We start from the raw sequence: 20389 nt of genomic DNA on the forward strand, positions 1-20389 counted from the left end.
GCAATGATAGATCTACTCGGTGGATTAGTGATTGCAGAGTGTTTGTTGATGCTTGGTATTAATCCAAATGGGATGGTTAGGTCCTAAAATCTTTAAGACATGGCTATTGTCTAGAAAATTTACACAGACTCCTTCCATGCATCCACTACCCTTTTTTCCCCCCACATTTGAAAGTAATTAAGCATTTTGAATGCATATTAACTAGTAAAATATGTGGCAAGTTACATTGTTAACCTGGATTATTGCAGGTTCACAGATGCATTAAAGAGACACTATAAGCACCCAGACCACTTAATCTGTCCCAGTTCCCCTAACCCTGCAATGTTAACATTGTGTCAATTCTTTCCTATAGGGAAGGCTTAATGCACACTTGACTGACATGTGTATCAGGTCCTCCCCACCCCCTCCCTCTTTGTATTCCTAACACTATAGTGTTCCTTTCAACTCTCCAAGCACAAAGGACCTTTAATAGAGATATATACTTCTAAGAATTTTTTTTAAAATATATATTTATATTTGTCTTCGGGCCACTTCAGTAATGAAATGAATTGCGATAAAGACATGTACCTTTAGCAAAGGCGGTTGAGGTGTGCCGATACAGACACAGGTGGTAGGCCAGTAGTACGTCTGGACCAATCACGGTAATGTAGGAAATGTAACCTATTCATTGATAGAGAAAATGGCCACCCGCATTTAACATTTTCCATTACACTCAGCCAGCCAATATACTGATTGAGTTGATGTTATATAAATAAAAATAAATAAAAAAATAAAGGGCTGTTTGAATACATAATATATAAATTAGATTTTACATGTAAAATGGTTAGTAATCTTCCCCCAGTGGTTTTGAAGCATTGCTAGGAACAGTCACAAAAGGGCTTCAATGGGAGGGGGCTTCAGCTATGTACCCATAGCACATGTTCTGACAACAGATCTCTTATGAACTGTCACAGTGTTTACATGTCTTACTGCCCAATGCTTGTCAAAATACAAGGTTGCAGAACTAAACCGCACTCAGGAAAGCAAAGTGGTGCACGTGAGGGATACAATAAGTTACAGAAGGCAGAGTTCCATTATGCTGCATGCATATTACCAGCTACCACTGATATCACCATGGCTGCAAATCTCTACCACCAAGCAAACTGAGGTACTAACGAAGTAAACATGTGTGAACCCAATTCCATTCATAAAAGTTCTTCAGTGGATTTTAATTTGAGAATTAACTCCAAGCAAATATAACAGAACAAAACATAGCACCTTAATAAGAAATTTAGTAGGACATTGGGAGTAAAACAGATTAGCTTTATTTTATAGTGTCAAAATAGTTTAACACATTTGAGAGAAAAATAACTTGTTCAGTGATTTCTACTACAGTTAGAATTACAGTGGCAGTAAGAAAAGTACATTAAAAACTATACTGAAGTAGTCATAAAAAAAAAAATTAAAATGCAATCTGTTTTTCTTCAATTAGCTCAAATCTGGACTAGACATGCCAAACCTGAAACTGCATAGCCAGCGAAAGTGAATCACCTGACAACTTTCAATATTTAAAAATAGAGTTTGTAGAATTCATATAAAATTACTTCTAAAACCAAAATTAAAAAATTAAAAAGAATTAAGAATGATTTCACATGAAAGTGCATATTTTTTGTTATACTATACAAAATAAATGGATCATGGCTAAATACTCAGTCAAGTTTGAGCTCTGTTCCAAGTGCCCCAACACAAAAAAATGGGTATAGTTTATCTGTAGTTTGCACAAAATAAAACGAATGAAGGTGCTCCATGGTGTCAGCATTATAAAAAGTCACAAAATGTTCATCACAGTCCAAAAAAACACCAATCTTAACAGGGTGTTGTCTAGGATTCAGAAGAATGTCAGGATTGGTGAAGGCATAATATTGGTCTGTAAACATACCAAGTAACCCGATTGCCCAGATCCCACCTCTAGGTTGTATTTTGAACACACCTTTTCTGCATACAGACTGTTAAGCAACCCCAACACTCCAATATATACCACCTCCCACATCGACCTCCCAGTAGCGTTTCCCAATTTTGTATCCTGTGAGCCCAAGCACACAAGGTTTTGAATCAAATCTATCAGGATGCGGCATGACATGCGCATTGTCGTCTCTTTGGCCTATTCCTGTTATAACCAATTATAACCTCCAATAAACACAGACACAAGAATTATTTGGCAAAATATTCCACGGCTTTATTAATTATATATATAAAATAAGATATAAATTTAAGAGGTCATTGTCGCCAACGCTTGAAAAGACATCCCCCCAATTAACATAAGTAAATACCCAGACAATGACCTCAAAACATATTTACATAATACATCCATATAACAGTGTAACATATCATAAATAACAAACATTAACACAGCCACCCAGGGCAACCATTTCCAATTGTAGGGGCATACCAAGACACCCCTACGCCATTATCATAGCCACCAAGGGCATCCCTTTCCACTGTAGGGGCATACCAAGACACCCCTACACCATTATCCCAGCCACCAAGGGCATCCATTTCCAGTGTAGGGGCATACCAAGACACCCCTACACCCCCAGGTTCGTAGCTACCGCCGAGCTCGAACCTACCACCAAATCTAAAGGTAAGTATTCCTCCTGACCTATCCCACTTACCAAAAACCGACCTACCCCCAATTAAACTAAACCATCCCCCGCTGCCGTGACAAAACGGGAGAGTCATAATTTTTAGCCATTAACCCACTAAAATTAGGGAGGGTGGGACAGCTAACAACAGGTAAAGATTTCAAATTAAAATGGAACCCAATTTTAAAATGGCGAATCCTTATATGACTAGGCCACTTCCCTTTTACCAATTAACCAATCAAGTCACACTCCTCCATAGGCCTGCCTCCTAGCTCTGTCAAGGCCCATTCCACCTAGCTTTGCTTATTCCATGGGCTTCATTACGTTCTTTGGATATTCTTCGTATCTGACAAGCTTTTGGTTTCCAGAAACAGAAAGATTGAAATTTGCTGTTTTTTGGTAAAATGTTACAGAAACTGAGAAGAGAAAGGAAAGAAGTGGGAAAAAAAGAGAATTAAAAGAGACAAGCATGATCGTATTGTCCTAGTAACAGCAGGTTTCATGGTGGGAATTTGGCATCTCATTATTTTAGGAAATTTATAGAATAGAACATTCTATATTTAAAATGTGAACACCCTTATAAAAAAAAATGCCATGGCTAAAAATAAGTATTTTGATTATGCCCTCACCTAAATACTCTCCCAGCCCACCCTAATAAAAATGCAAATATAATTCAGCGGCAGCCACTATGCCTCCTCCGTTCATCCTGGATATAAAAATTGCCACAGAAAAGTATCATAATCTATGGACCACAACAACTACATCAGAGGTGGGTAAATGGTAGATCCCCAGATATTGTAAAATTACACCTTCAATAATGCTTTGCTATTTTCAAGGATGCAAATGCAGTTGTAGTTCGACATCTGGGGGGGGGGGGGGGATCTACCATTTTCCCATTCCTACACTACTAGGAGTGACATTTTAACATTATTTTTCTTCATCTTACTGTTATTCATCATAATTTACCAGTAAACATCTTCATATAGTCCCTTGAGGCCATCATTCTATGCAGATCTGTTTGTTCAAGAAATTGTGCACCTTCAATGGGTCTAATGGGGGGTAAGGGGGGAATAAAAACACTTATTTTTACCTTTATTTGAAGAGCTGAAGAGCTAAAGCGCACACAGAATATTTACATATATTACACATGTACACTTTAAAGAAGATTGTTATAAAAAAAAATAAAAAAAATACAAACAAACCCACAACAATTTTGTTAGAGCAACAACGTTCGTTATACTTTGTTTTTTACTGCTTACCCCTCTACCTCCCACTGTGTCATTGAAGAGGTATGGACTCATCCATGATGGTTTAATTCAAAGCTACTGGAAGAGTACTGCTGCCCTACTTTGCATGCACATTCAAGCTATCCCCTAAAAAAGGTTTAATACAATGTATTCCTATGGATTTCCTAGCTTGTCAGTGGAAGGGTCTCTAGTGCTTGATTTAATCCTGCAATTAAATAAAAAAAAAAAATGTAAAAAAAAAACCTGCAACGTTTTACATTGCTGGGTTATAAAGGAGAGGGTCACTGATCTCAAGCAAGTTAATTATGATAAAGTGGTCTTTGTGACTATACTTTTGCATATTGTGGAAACGTACACACATCTATCCAAAAATGTTTTTTTTTTATATTTTCCTGGACATAGGACATTTATCAGTGGTAGGTTACCATCCAGCCATATATTGTTAATATAGGATTTGGGCATGGATACATCCATAGGGTGTTTGTAAAATAATTTGGGAAACATGAGTTATGTCTATAATAAATAGAAACTGGTGCCTAGCTTTGTAGACTCATACCATATTGTTCTACATTCTTGGTGCAATGCTGTAATTTCTCCTTTGTAGACAAAATTTCATTTCTCCTCAGCACTATTCAATTTATAGGAAGATACCCGTTTGTTAAAATGAAATAGTTACCTCATCACAGCACCATTTGAATCCTGTTTTGACTGAAAGGGGAGAGAAGATGAAAAAAAAAAAAAAAGTTAATTGACCAATCAACTGCAAAGAGCGGTTTATCTACAATCCAACCAGTCCTCAACAGGGACAGAAAATCTATAGATCACTGATCAACAAGAAAACCTTCATTTCGCTTTTAGCTTTAGTACTGGCCTTAGATTTAGAGCATGAATCTCAAACTCTGCTACCCAGACATTAATGGCCTACGATACCCAGAATTCATTGAATACAATAAAATGCCAGATAATCATTGGTGTTCTAGTTTGGCAACATCAGGAGGATCAAAGTTTAAGTTGCCTGGTTTAGGGAATTCAATAGGACAAGGAGCATCACTTAACCTACTCACAATTTATGAAATTATTAACATATTTGGAATTATAAACATACCTTCTGGAAGACTGACACTTCATTATATTTCTACATACCCTGTTAATTATGTTGTATGTTTTTATATTTAGTGACTATTATTTAGTTTTATTATTTTCAATGTATCCATTTTCAGGTCTTTGTAACTATAGCCTTGTGACAAACTGCCATTTGCCACTGGGCATTGGAGAGGACTGATTGCTAGCCTCCTGCCCTGCGACTATGGCCCTGGGATGTATTGCCCTTTAAGAACTGCATTTGGGCCTAATGGATCTTGGTATACTGTTTCTGGCCCTTTAACTGTGTTGTACAAAGAAAGGGTTTGTACTTTTAAACTGGCACTTCGGATGCAGTCGAAGTGCCGAAGTCGTCGAAGTGCCGAAGCAGTTGAAGTGGCCGCCATTAGACAGTCGAACACGTGGCGGCGGCCATTTTAATCCAGTTGAACGCGGTGACCTGTACCTTCCCCTACCCTTCGACACTGCGGCTGGAGGCTAAGTCCCGTTCGAAGATTCAAACACATGTTCGAACGAGACTGTCATTTTGGTGTAAAATAGACCTCCATTATACTATTGAACACTGCTAAAACGCAACCCTGGTTCCACTTCGACAAAAGTCGAAGTGAGTTCGACGAGTCGATGGGACTTTGTTACTTTTCAGGGCAGAAATAGACTGACCGCACAGCCTGAATCTGTGGAACTGTTTTGGGCATGAAAATGTGCTTGCGGTCGGTCATAAAGGACTTCCAGCTAACTCTTTAACCCCTGGATGGAATTGGCTGAATTTTGGATATGTGTGTAAGTAAAGTATGCTGATTATTAATATGTGGATTATGAAGATTGAATGTATAGTTTTGGAGTTATAAAAATTTATAAGTTTTAGCTTGGAGATAATTGAGTAGATACAGTAAGAAACTCAATCATCTCCCAAGCAGAGGGGAGGGAATATGTGGGATGTAACCGGTATTTGATTGGTTAATGCCTAATTGTATGTGGGCGTCTCCCTTGCAGGGGACAATTGCATAAAAGCAGAGTGTGTGTAATTAAACCAGAGTTCTTCTTCACCCTCAATCTAGAGTCCTGTCTCTTACTGGGGGAATTGCTATATCACTACAAGGGATTGCTATGCTCTGCATGCTCCCTTGGATAATCACTTCTAGGCTCTTGTAAGAGCCTGTTCCTGCTTCACTCTCTTGGAGGAGAGGTTCACCCACTGGAACCTGGAGCATTGTCGTAGGTCCAGGGTGGGAAGGAGACGGCAAGACCCCAACCAAGCTGCGGCGGTTCGTGGGGTCTGCGGTGGTTGTGGTGTCTGCGGAGCGCTTGGAGCCCTCTGTAAGCGCTAGGAGCATCCTTCAACGGAGGTACCCAGTCAGGGTGCCAGGTGATCCGTTACAAGCCTGTGCTAATCATGCAAAGTATTTTATCACCTTTGTCCATCATGTTAAAAGTTAGTTTAACCAGCTCAGTTTTATTTCCCTACTTAAATACCTGTCTTATCTCTGTAATTCTCAATCTTAGCTTTTGTTTTTCCTTAAATTACCTTAAATCAAATGTCCATCTATGCACCCCAAACCCCTCCCCCCCCCCCCCCCCCCATCTCTTAGCCCATCTGACCCTATTACACATCTCTCTCCCACAGTCTGATTTTTAAACATACCCAGTCCAGCATAGAACTCAGAGCTCCATCAGCTGTTCCATGGCCATTTGAAACAGGTAGCCTTCTGGAAGACTGATTTCCCTCCCACCCAATGCTTATTTCCTCATTTATAGATAGTCTCCCACACAACTTTCAATATCCTTAAATGACAGGTGCAAACACTGATCAGCACACCCTTCCAATCTCTTAACCCTATAGAACACATAGCCTCTCTCCCTACAAATAGATATATCACACACCAATACTATATACTTTTATTTAATTTGTGTTTTTCGCGATTTCTGTTTCATTTTCAACTACACACCTCATATCACTAACATGAATCCAAATATAACCATACTGATATTCTTAAAAACCCTTTTTTCAATCCAATTTTGTTCACACCACTACCAGCATAAGCACACACCTCAAACTGGAACACAAATTATCATACACCATGGCATGCTCTGTTCCTGTAACTTATCTGCTGAGTGCTGGTGGAGAGTTCTAAAAAAAATAGCCCTCCTACCCCCACCTCACAAAATTATCAAGTATCCCATTCACTATATGTCCAAAAAAAATTATGTCCAAATTCCAAGTTACTTGCCCTTGCAAATTATGTGGAGTCTAACCCTGGTCCCCCAGGTAATTCTAGTCCTAATCTCCCCACTAAAAAAGGCCTCTCTTTTGTGCACTGCAACATCCGTAGTTTACTCCCTAAACTGGATGCACTGCAAGCCTGGTGTTCCCATTACAAACCAAAAATCATTGTGCTCTCAGAATTTTGGTTAACGACTAAAATACCAGACACCACCATTGCAATACAGGGGTATTCAGGTTTTAGAAATGACAGAGCAAAGAGAGGATGAGGCATTGTTATTTATGTTGACAATTCCATAAACTTTACCCCTTTACAAAACCTTAGTCCTCCTGCCACCTTTGATTTCCTTTCTGGCACAATTGAGATCCCGTGCAGTAAATCAATCATCATTGTTGCAGGAATCTACCGCCCACCTAGCTCCCCTGTGCATTCCCTTTCTGACATAGCCCATCTCATTAGTGAAACCATAGCTCAAAACCCTAAAAGTGAAGTGTTGGTCTTTGGAGATTTTAATATTGATTGGCTGAATCCTAAAAATAATAGTTCTTGCACGCTGTTTAAGACTTTGCAGCTAACGCAATCAATCTCCTCCCCAACTCGCATAAACATTAAAAGCCATAACCATACCCTGCTAGATAGAATCCAGGAGGCCGGTGTTCTCCCAAACACTTTCAGTGACCACGGTTTAGTGTACTGTGTGCGCAAAATAAAGGCTATTAAATCCTCTCCCAAGGTTAAAATAACTAGGTCCTTCAAAAAAATGTAAGCTTGAATCCTTTCTAAAGGACATCAATAACCTCCCATGGCACAGATTAAACATTATCCCAGATCTAGACTGTGCTGTTGAATTCTTTAAGTCTGAACTCCTACAGATTTGGAATTTGCATACCCCGCTGCATAAGATGAGGGTAAAAGGAGCACATATGAACTGGATCACAGCTGACCTCATCCAAATGTACCAGTTTCGGGATTCTTTGTGGTCATAGTTTAAGCATACTGGTTTTATGAATGATCACGGTGCATATAGACAATGGAAAAATACATGCACAAAACAGACAAAATTGGCCAAGGCCCAATATTTCAATGAAAATCTGAACAATAACATCTCAAACCCTAGAAACTTTTGGAAAGTCATAAATAAACTACAAACTCCCCCAATCCACTCCCAACCCTCCACTGTCAAAGTGGATAACCAAACCTTGCAACTTCTCTTAGATGTAGCAAATGCCTTTAACAATTATTTTGTTGGATGCTCTACTGCCCTGATTGCCAAGCTAATAAATGACACGCATCCTGAAAACTACAAATGTGGATCAGGTCCCACTAAATTTGCAAAGTCCCAATATAGACATGTTCATTTTTAGACCTGTACCTATTAGTGTTATTGAAAAACATCTTAATAATCTAAAAATTAAAAACCAGTCCGGACCTGATCAAATCCCAGCAATGCTGTTGAAGCTCAGTGCGCCGGCAATTGCTAAACCCGTCGCAACTCTAATTAATTAATCCTTGGTGTCTGGATACATACCTAAACTTTGGAAGACTGCGAGAGTAGTGCCTATTCATAAAAGTGGTGACACTACTTTGGTTTCTAACCATCGCCCAATATCATTGCTCCCGGGATTGTCAAAAATCTTAGAAAAATGTGTCCATACGCAACTATGTGAGTACTACCAACAATCAAACTATCTGACCCCTGATCAATCGGGCTTTCGCCAGAATCACTCCACTACAACAGCCCTCTGAAAAGTTTGCAATGACATCCAAACTGGCATGGAACAAGGAGACCTAACTGGAGCTATTTTCCTTGATTTTGCCAAGGCATTTGACACAGTAGACCACGACATTCTACTGCACAAACTCAAAAACTCAGGTATTGGGGATCATTCGCTAAACTGGTTTCAATCGTATGCATCAGATCACTTGCAATATGTGTCCATTTCTGACAGCGACTCCCTCCCCCTCCCAGTCACATGTGGTGTTCCCCAAGGTTCCATTCTCGGCCTCCTACTATTTACATTATTTATAAATGATCTGCCTAATGTCTGCAAATCCTCAAATGTACACATGTACGCAGATGACACGGTAATCTATTCGAGCAATTCCGATCTACCGCAGCTTGAGGCTGTGCTCCAAGACCAGCTTACAGAGGTAGAAAAGTGGATCGCAAAAAACAAACTCTTCCTGAACACTGACAAAACTGTTACAATGATCTTTGGAACAGTACCTAAATTACACAAATTACACAATTCCCACCTATCCATCAAAACAGATTCAAATGGCACACTGACCGCAGTCCACTCTTTCAAATACTTGGGTATGACGTTAGACCCCAATCTATCTTTTGGCCTGCACATAGAAAAGCTTGCATCTAAACTTTATCCAAAACTAGGTGCCCTGTACAGAAACATATCCTGCCTAAGCTCTACATTAAAGGAAAAGATTGTACAGCAAATGCTGATGCCAATCATTGATTATGGGGATGTAGTATATGCATCTGCATCGCAATCCCACATTAATAAACTCAACTCATTGTATAACTCGTTCTGCCGATTTGTGCTACAATATAATTACAGGACCTACCATTGTGACATGCTAAAAGAACTGAACTGGCTGTCGCTGGAATCCAGACACACCCTTCATCTTTCCAGCCTTGTGTTTAAGAGCTTTTCTGGGAAACTCCCACCCTACCTGAACACAATGCTTTCCCCGGCTGTTCCCACTTCCTATAACCTCCGATCAAGTACCAACACTTTATTTAGTCTACCTCAATACAAAAAGAAAGCAGCCCGATCCTCCTCCTACAGAGCACCGCAATTTTGGAACAACCACCCGCACACTTTCAAATCTTCCCCAAGCCTAAAGTCCTTTAAGAGATCCCTCTCTATATACCTCAAAACAGAATGCACTTGTCATGGTTGATTATATATTTCCTACCCGTTCTATGTTACATTTTGTATTTAATGTGTATGAATATTGTTTTTTGTATTTTATTGTGCCCTAATTGTAATAATGCAATGATTTGTGGACCCAGGAAATACTTGAAAACGAGAGAAATCTCAATGTATCTTTCCTGGTAAAATATTTTATAAATAATTTCACCTTCATTGCTGAATTTGACAACATGTCACTTGTCAACTTGACCAAAATGTATACCAGAAAGATGAAAACAAGAACAGTGTAATTCACAAATATGTTAATAAAAAGGTTATAGAGTTGGAAGTATAGCTAACATAAGTAGTTTTGAATTTGGCTATTGAAATAATAAGACTAGGTCTTGTACATTGCATGTACGTACATGTCACATACGTAGTTTTGCACATGACCATTCTTGTCCCCCCTCTTCTAAGAGGACACTACCCTATTGTAAGAAGTCCCCACCTAGATAAGTTTTGATTATTTGTTACATGCTTGCACAAGCTGTACATTCTGTTAGTTAATAGTCGATTGGTAGTTGATACTCCCCCTAGACTCCCCTTTATGGTTAGTTATTATAAAACCTATGTTCTGTTTAATAAAGTTCAGACATTTTCCTGAACTCACTTGCTTGTAAGTCTATCAAGAGTGTCCTTAAGTACTTGAGTCATGGCATGGTCTGGATAGAACGAGAAGTCCATGGCAGAGGTTTCGTTATCACTGAGGAGTATGTTCCAAAATCTATTATGAATCAAAATTTCCAGTTCCCAAATTAGTGAATACCCCAGAAAATATGCAGTTTCCTATCACTATTAGACCTGATCCTTCTTCGGAGCCAAAGTTGCCATTTTAACTAGGTTTAAGAGCTCAGTTGACAAGTATTTTAGTGAATAAATCCATATAGTATTTTAAATTTTGCATTGTTAACAAAAAGTAATTTCCTTTTTAATGTATTCTAAACTATGAATAAAAGGCTTGAATTAAGTGTGCAACATTACATTGTATAAACAGACATATTTCGGAGATTGCAGTTACCTCACCTCGGGGCTTTGAGAAACAGTGGGAACTCTATTTTTCTCAAGATCTGCAATCAGCTTCTGGAGTGTAGAAAGCTTCCCATCCAATTTACTTATGGTCTCATCTCTTTTCTGTACAATTGTTTTCTCCATCTTTTCCAGACGGTCATTGAGTACTTGCTCATTGTCTGACAGACGTTGACGGAGGCTTTCAAATTCGCAAGCCAACATTTTACGTTTGTGACCCACATCATCCTGAGGTGGAATAAACATAAATTTGAAAGAAAACCATATATATTTAAAATATAAAAAATTGTATCGTAATCCAGGGCAATCATTGCAAAGGAGGAGAAACAAACATGGTTTAATTTCTCCTCTTCCCTACATGCTTGCTCTATGTGGATTTCCAGGTGCACAGAGCTTATAAGAATGATTGACATGGAGCTAAAATGGTCTGGTCCAATTGCAGTATAAAGAGAAGTGAATTTCTACCTTTAAATGAGCACTATAGTGCCATGTGTCAGGATCGGGTCAGGGATCCAACACGCAGAGTACAAAGAGTAGCTGATACGTATACCGGTCCTTAGAATGGCCGGACTAACGTATAACTACAATAGAATGGTCAGAGACAAGCCGAGGTCGAGGATAACAGAGGACAGGTAAGCGAGAGACAAGCCGGGTCAAGGATAACAGAAAGGCAGGAGAGTAAACAACAAAGCCGGGTCAGAACCAAAAGACAAGTGAATAATAAAGCACTGTGTGACTAGGCGGACTAGAACCACGACAGGGCAATGAGTGAATGAGAGAACCACCGTTAAGTATCCTGGCTAGGGAGAGGAGACACGCCTCCGGCGAGTCCTGATTCGTCTCCCGAGATTTGAGTGGCAGGATGTTTCGGGTTAGCGTCATGACGTCTACCTCCGGTCCTTCTGTTATAAAAGGAAGTGACTCCCTCGCGGCCGGCGTTAGCAAGACCGAGTGAACCGCGGGAGACCGAGGAGACATGGCGTCCGGACGGATAACCCTCTAAGTCTCTACCTCTCTCAAAGGTAGAGACTCCAGGTACCCTGACAGTACCCCCCCCCTCAGATACGCCCACCGGGCGGAAGGAGCCGGGGCGAGATGGAAAGCGGGAGTGAAATGCCCTGCGAAGACGAGGAGCATGAACATCCTCTTGTGGTACCCAACTCCTCTCCTCAGGACCATATCCCTTCCAGTCAACTAAATATTGTACTCGTCCCCGGGAGACACGAGAATCAATAATGGAGTTAACCTCATATTCCTCCTGACCCTCCACCTGAACAGGGCGCGGAGGGGCGATTGTGGAGGAGAATCTGTTACAGATTAGAGGTTTCAACAATGACACGTGAAAGGAGTTCGGGATGCGTAAAGTAGCTGGAAGAGCTAGACGATATGCCACTGGGTTAATTCGAGTCAAGATCCTGTAGGGACCAATATAACGAGGAGCGAATTTCATGGAAGGAACTTTAAGACGAATATTCCTAGTGCTCAACCACACTCTATCGCCTGGAACAAAATTCGGAGCCGCCCTTCTACGTTTGTCAGCATGTTTCTTTACCAGTACAGAATTGTGTAGAAGAATCTGTCGAGTCTGATCCCACAACTTCCTCAAGTTGGCCACATGGACATCAACCGACGGCACTCCTTGGGAAGGAGAAACCGGGGGAAGAATGGATGGATGAAAGCCATAGTTCATGAAGAAGGGACTTGAATGCGTGGAGTCACAAACAAGATTGTTGTGCGCAAACTCTGCCCAAGGAATCAAACCGACCCAATCGTCCTGGTGTTCGGAAACAAAACAACGTAAGTATTGCTCAATCTTCTGGTTAGTTCGTTCAGCAGCTCCGTTAGACTGAGGATGATAGGCGGACGAAAAATTCAATTTGATGCCTAATTGAGAACAGAACGACCTCCAAAAACGTGAAACAAATTGGGAGCCTCTATCAGAAGTGATCTCAGAAGGAATCCCATGTAAACGAAAAATCTCTTTAGCAAAGACCTCCGCCAATTCAGGAGAAGTCGGGAGTTTAGGCAAAGGTACGAAATGTGCCATCTTGGTAAACCTATCGACTACGGTGAGGATAACAGTGTGTTTTTTAGAAACCGGCAGATCCACAATAAAGTCCATTGCCACACAGGACCAAGGTTTGTCAGGAATTTCCAGCGGTTGTAGAAGGCCACAAGGAAGCGTATGCGGTAGTTTGGTTTTAGTACAGACCACACAAACCCCGATAAAATCCTTAATATCCTTCCGTAACGACGGCCACCAGAAATCCTTGGAGATCAAAGAATACGTCTTGCGGACACCCGGATGACCAGCCACCTTACTCTCGTGAAGACACTGTAAGAGCTCCAATTGAAGTTCAGGAGGAACGAAAAGTCTGGAAACCGGAGTCAGTCTAGGTGCCAGATGCTGCAAGTTCCTTATCTGATCAAGTAGCGGGGAATGAACTTTGAGAGTAGTGTTAGCGATAATGTTACACTTGGGTACTATAGAGGACAAAACCGGCTCAGATACGGCAGCAGGTTCATATTGGCGAGATAAGGCGTCGGCTTTAGAATTCTTAGAACCTGGCCTATATGTGAGTACGTAGTTGAAGTGAGTGAGAAATATGGACCAACGAACCTGTCTAGATGATAGTCGTTTAGCCTCCCCAATATAGGATAAGTTTTTATGATCCGTCAAAATAGTAACAGGATGCAAAGTACCCTCCAATAAATGTCTCCACTCCTTCAAGGCCATTATAACCGCTAGTAGTTCCCTGTCCCCAATGTCATATCTGCTTTCAGTACCGGACAATTTTTTGGAAAAGTATCCACAAGGATGTAATGGTTTATCTACACCCAACCTTTGGGACAGAACAGCACCTATACCTGTCTCAGAAGCGTCTACTTCGAGTAGGAAAGGTAGAGTAGTATCAGGGTGAACTAAAATTGGTGCGGAAGCAAACAGCTCTTTGAGTGTCTCAAAAGCCCGAAGAGCTTCAGTAGACCAATTCTTAGTCTCAGCCCCTTGTTTGGTCATGTTAGTGATGGGAGCAATGATAGAGGAGTATCCCTTAATGAAACGTCTGTAGTAATTAGAGAAACCAATGAATCTCTGGATAGCCTTGAGACCCTGAGGTAAAGGCCAGTCTAGTATGGATTGGAGCTTCTCCGGATCCATTTCAAACCCTTCCCCAGAAATCACATAACCAAGAAACGTAGTTTGGGATTGGTCAAAGCTGCATTTCTCTAGTTTGCAGTACAAGCCATGCTGAAGAAGTTTGTGTAAAACCCTCCTGACTTGCCTGTGGTGAGTCTCAATATCCCTGGAATGTATAAGAATATCATCAAGGTATACAATTACACAGTCATCTTGAAACTCCCTAAGAACCTCATTAATAAGGTCCTGAAATACTGCCGGAGCATTGCAGAGACCAAAAGGCATTACAGTATACTCATAGTGCCCATATCGAGTATTGAATGCAGTTTTCCACTCGTCACCGTCGTGGATTCTCACCAAATTATAAGCACCTCTAAGGTCTAACTTAGTGAAAATTTTAGAACTTTTTAATCGGTCAAAAAGCTCGGTGATCAAGGGAATCGGATAAACATTTCTGATGGTTATCTTGTTAAGGCCTCGGTAGTCAATGCAAGGTCTTAAAGAACCATCCTTCTTTTTAACAAAAAAGAATCCAGCCCCAGCAGGAGAGGAGGATCTTCTAATGAACCCCTTGTCTAGGTTTTCACGAATATACTCTTCTAGAACTAAGTTTTCATTCGTGGACAAAGGATATACATGACCCCTGGGAGGCATGGTGCCAGAAAGTAAATTAATTTTGCAATCAAAAGGCCTATGTGGTGGTAAGGTATCAGCCTTTCTTTTGTCAAATACTGCCTTTAAATCTTGATACAAGGACGGTATCTGTACTTTGGTAGAGTCAGTAGCGTTATTAAGTGGGTTGACACTACAAAGAGGTGACACTTTCTTTAAACAACTCTCTTGACAATTCTGGCCCCAAGAAACTATTTCCCCTGATCTCCAATCTATAACGGGGTTATGTTTCTTAAGCCAGGAGTATCCCAGGACTATGGGAACAGAAGGGGATGAAATGAGTAGTAGGGATATTTCCTCCTTGTGTAGAATACCAATAGTTAAGTAAAGAGGTGTGGTCTCCCGGGAAATCACAGGCTCAACTAAAGGTCTACCATCAATGGCTTCAACAGCCAAGGGTGTCTTCCTTAACTGGGATGGGATAGTGTGTTCGGTGAGAAACTTTTGGTCGATAAAACTCTCAGCAGCGCCGGAGTCTATCAATGCCATAGTTTCTAAAGTTCCCTTCTCCCAAGTTAAAGAGACCGGTAATAGGAGTCTATGTTCTTTGTAGTTATGAGTAGAGGACAAAATCGAAACACCCAAGGTCTGTCCTCTAGAGAAACTTAGGTGCGAGCGTTTCCCGGACGGCTGGGACAGCTCAAACGTACATGACCTCTGAACCCACAATACATACACAGTCCCTCTCTTCTCCTGTACTGTCTCTCCTCCTCTGAGAGACGAGTAAGGCCTAACTGCATAGGTTCTGAAACCTGTGGATCTTTGGTTTCAGCAACTTGAAATGATGGTACTAGTCTAGAGAAAGATTTAGCGGTTCTATCTCGAGTATTCTGTCTCTCCCTTAGGCGTTCGTCAATACGGGAGATAAAGGAAATTAAGTCCTCCAGATTCTCGGGAAGTTCTCTTGTAGCTACCTCATCAAGTATTACATCAGATAATCCATTTAAGAATACGTCTATATAGGCCTGTTCATTCCATTTTACCTCTGCCGCCAAAGACCTGAACTCTAGTGCATAATCCACAAGTGTTTGGTTGTCTTGTCTAAGGCGCAACAGTAATCTGGCTGCATTGGCCTTCCTGCCAGGAGGGTCAAAAGTTCTTTTAAAAGCAGCTACAAAGGAATTATAGTTATAGACTAATGGATTATCATTCTCCCACAACGGATTCGCCCATCTCAGAGCTTTCTCAATGAGTAAGGTAATAATAAATCCCACCTTTGCCCTATCAGTAGGGTATGAACGGGGCTGTAGCTCGAAATGAATACTGATCTGGTTCAAAAAGCCACGACACCTCTCAGGGGAACCAGCATAACGTACAGGTGGGGTAACTCGGGAAGAAGCACCTACAGTAGCTACCTCTAACCCTGAACCCACAGAAGAAGCAGAAGTGTTACGCCTCTCCTCAGGTGGATTAATAGGGCGAGACAGCAGCGCCTGTAGTGCCAGAGCCATCTGATCCATCCTATGATCCATGGCGTCAAACCTAGGATCAGGAGAACCAAGCTGACAATTTGTACCTGCAGGATCCATGGCCCTGTCGTAATGTCAGGATCGGGTCAGGGATCCAACACGCAGAGTACAAAGAGTAGCTGATACGTATACCGGTCCTTAGAATGGCCGGACTAACGTATAACTACAATAGAATGGTCAGAGACAAGCCGAGGTCGAGGATAACAGAGGACAGGTAAGCGAGAGACAAGCCGGGTCAAGGATAACAGAAAGGCAGGAGAGTAAACAACAAAGCCGGGTCAGAACCAAAAGACAAGTGAATAATAAAGCACTGTGTGACTAGGCGGACTAGAACCACGACAGGGCAATGAGTGAATGAGAGAACCACCGTTAAGTATCCTGGCTAGGGAGAGGAGACACGCCTCCGGCGAGTCCTGATTCGTCTCCCGAGATTTGAGTGGCAGGATGTTTCGGGTTAGCGTCATGACGTCTACCTCCGGTCCTTCTGTTATAAAAGGAAGTGACTCCCTCGCGGCCGGCGTTAGCAAGACCGAGTGAACCGCGGGAGACCGAGGAGACATGGCGTCCGGACGGATAACCCTCTAAGTCTCTACCTCTCTCAAAGGTAGAGACTCCAGGTACCCTGACACCATGAAAACAAGTTAGGGTCATTAGCCCCTCCCCTCCCCCCTCACTGGACTGAAGGGGTTAAAACTCCTTCAGCCACTTCTCTTTATCCAGCGCCGGGCAACTCTCCTCCCTCTGCCGACATCAGCTGCGAATGCGCATGCGCTGCAAGAGCCGAGTGCGCATTCAAACCACCCATAGTAAAGCATTACGTAATACTTTCCTATGGACGTCTAGCGTCTTCTCACTGTGATTTTCACAGTGAGAATCGCCTCTAGCGGCTGTCAGTAAGACAGCCACTAGAGGCTTGATTAACCCTCAGTGAAACATAGCAGTTCCTCTGAAACTGCCATGTTTTCAGCTGCAGGGTTAAAACTAGAGGGACCTGGCACCCAGACCACTTCATTGAGCTGAAGTGGTCTGGGTGCCTATAATGGTCCTTTAAATTTTATTTTTTTCTCACTTCACAAATACATATCTGTTTGACATATGGATTATTAAGTACGATAGTAAAACTCCTAGGAAGTAACAGGAACTAATCACAGGGGGCCCAGTCTCGCTGTTAAAGCGCAGCAGCACTGACCGGGCCCCTGGAAATACATAGCATCGGGTGGCCCTAACAGCTCACCTGCCAACATGACCTGTTCACTTTAGAAGTTTGTATTTCCCGCTCTGCTCACTGAACTTTTAAAAATTCCCTTAACAGAGCAGGAGATGGGGAATTCTAATTTAAATACAATGTGCAATAAAAGGAAGTCTAAACATTATATCTCTCATTACAGGAAATGTATAGGTCAAATGTAGGGAAGATCTGCATAAACAAAAGTGATTTAACTCCTAAGTAGCAGAGAATTGAGCAGTGAGACTGTAGGAGCATGACATGTGCACAGACGTTATTCGGCATGTGCAAAATTATAAATAAAACACTGACACCGCTTATTCTGTTGGAGTACAACGTCCACAGCTTTATTAATTATAAAATATTTAAATTAACAATTTAGGGTCATTGTCAACAGTAATAACTCCGTTCCTCTCGATCCCAAATACCCCTGACAATGACCCTACCAAAACAATACAAACATAACAATTGATACATAACGAATAATACCTGGCCTACCAAAGAGGCCCCCAACATTTGTTTACCTGCAGGGGCGTACCCAGACACCCCTACACCCCTAGGTTCGTCGCCACCGACGGGCTAGAACCTACCAAACACTTTAACTTCCGGCCTACTCCAGCCTAGACCTTGGCATAACACTTTCATAACCCACAAATAGCCAGTTTACCCAAGCCCTATTTCCGCCACAGCACATGACTTGACCCCTTAAGCTCATGTGCGACCCCCACCACACATAAATAGGGCCTGCGCAATACCCTCTTGCAAGCCTAAGTTGAATAAGTCGCAACCTACATCAGAAAGGTGCACACCGTCTGACCTAAATTAACCTGGTAACATCTCCTCCAGTTCCCTGTGCCGGACCACTACGCCCCCCCACTCTACGAATGAAGCTAGCCATGATCTTATTGATCTTACCCCTGGATCGTGCGACCGCAGCTGTGCCCCTGGCGTGTCTCCACCTGCACCGAGGCACCATCTCCGACCACACCACCGTCACGCCAGGGACCAGGTTCCGCAGCCGATCCAAATCCCGCTTCATTTGCCTTACCAAGCCGCGCAGCGGCACCAGACCCAGGTCATTACCCCCGCCGTGGATCACCACCACGTCTGGCAATGCCCTTCCCGTCACCTTGCGAAAAAGTTCCCCACTGAAGCTCCGCCAGTCGAAGCCCCAATAACCAAACCAGTATATCTCCACCTGCTCCAAAGGAAAGCCCAGCTGTATCCCATTTCTCCGAACTGCAGCCCTCTTCCGAGCCCAATAGACGTAAGAATGACCAATTATCCATGCCGTCCAACCTAGGAGAGACAAAACAAAGGTAAGCAGCGCCCCTGCAGCCCAGCTGCACCCCCACATTTATAAGTTCACACCAACCTGTCTGGGCGCACATACGAGCGAAACCGCATGGATTCCCAACGACCGATACGCTTGATCCGCTCATCCCCCAAACCCAGCCGCGCGGCCTCCGTGGCCGCCCCAATGCGGAAGGAGTGCGTTCTGAATTGTAAGGGATCTAGACCCATCCTCTTTAACCCTAACCGAAAAACCTTAGTAAATTGGAAGCGCGACAGCGCTGAACCATCCACATGCACTAGGAAGCAACCCTTGCCTTCCGGCCTTAACTCCAGGAACCTGGCCCCGCAGGCTACTGGGCAAAAACCTGATCCCGGCAATGCACCCAGCGTAACCGCACAACCCTTCCCAAAGACATCCGTCTTGGAACGGGCCAACCGTATCTGCACCCTGTCCGAACACACCGCTACGTCCTTTAATCTCAGCCCCCCTTCACCCGCCTTGCTTGCACTGACCAATTCCCCAATCCTAAAAGCCCCAAAAAAGGCCCACACAAACGCTGTTGAAAACAGAGCCACCTCATGCCCAGAAAAACATATGTCTGGTAACCGCTCCACCAAACCTTGTAGAACCTGAAAGGAAACCGGCCTCCTCTTATCACGAGCCTTCTTTCCTTTCCGAAAGCCCCGCACCGCCTGTCTCACCAGGAAGTGTTTCGTCACATCCACCCAACCATTGAATTTAAAGAGAAATGCCAGTGCCGCGAGGTGCCTATCCACCATAGATGGCGAGGAATGCTCAGCAAACAAACGGCACAGGATCCATAACAATACATCCAACCGGCTAGATGCAGAGACATCCGAGCCTAACAGAAACACAGTCTCATCCCAAACCTGCCAAACCTTAGCGTAAGAAGACCATGTGCCCAGGGCCAGCTAATTTTTTATGTACTCCCCAAGCAGGACGTCGCGAGCTGCCACATCTCCTCCTGGCAAGCGTGTCCCATGTCCTGCGCCTCCGGAGCCGCCTCCCGGAAACGTTCCCACTGAAAACGAGACAACGCGTCAGCCACAACGTTTTCCAAACCCGGAATATGCTTAGCCCTGAACATAATGTTAAATTACATGCACAACAACACCAACCGTCTCAACAATCGAACAACCGGCAACGAGGACGCAGACAAGCCATTAATGGCCTGCACCACCGCCATATTATCCGAGTAAAATACTACCTTCTTGTTGGAAAGGTCCGCACCCCACAGTGTCACCGCCACTACCACCGGAAAGAATTCCAGGAACGCTAGGTTCCTAATCAGCGGGCTCGCCCTCCAAGCCACTGGCCACTCCTCCGCGCACCACCGCCCCGCAAAAAAGGCCCCAAACCCTACGCTACCTTTTGCTAATAACATCTAATCCATTTTCCAAACTTGCTGCTTTCAGA

The 20389-nt window shown here is 42.8% G+C and overlaps 1 protein-coding gene across 1 annotated transcript; it reads right to left on the bottom strand.

The window, feature by feature from the left end:
* Window positions 1-1281: 1281 nt before the first annotated feature.
* On the bottom strand, window positions 1282-20159 carry LOC134577359 (E3 ubiquitin-protein ligase TRIM39-like). The gene is made up of 7 exons (XM_063436102.1): window positions 20092-20159; window positions 19465-19792; window positions 11148-11378; window positions 4545-4576; window positions 3588-3670; window positions 2940-3037; window positions 1282-2111 (listed from the first exon to the last, which is right to left on the bottom strand). The coding sequence occupies exons 1-7, from the start codon at window positions 20157-20159 to the stop codon at window positions 1989-1991; spliced, it is 963 nt and encodes a 320-aa protein (XP_063292172.1). The 3' UTR covers window positions 1282-1988.
* Between the last annotated feature and the right edge of the window lie 230 nt (window positions 20160-20389).

This window comes from Pelobates fuscus, chromosome 1 (assembly GCF_036172605.1).
Source record: "Pelobates fuscus isolate aPelFus1 chromosome 1, aPelFus1.pri, whole genome shotgun sequence".
Taxonomy (NCBI): Eukaryota; Metazoa; Chordata; class Amphibia; order Anura; family Pelobatidae; genus Pelobates; species Pelobates fuscus.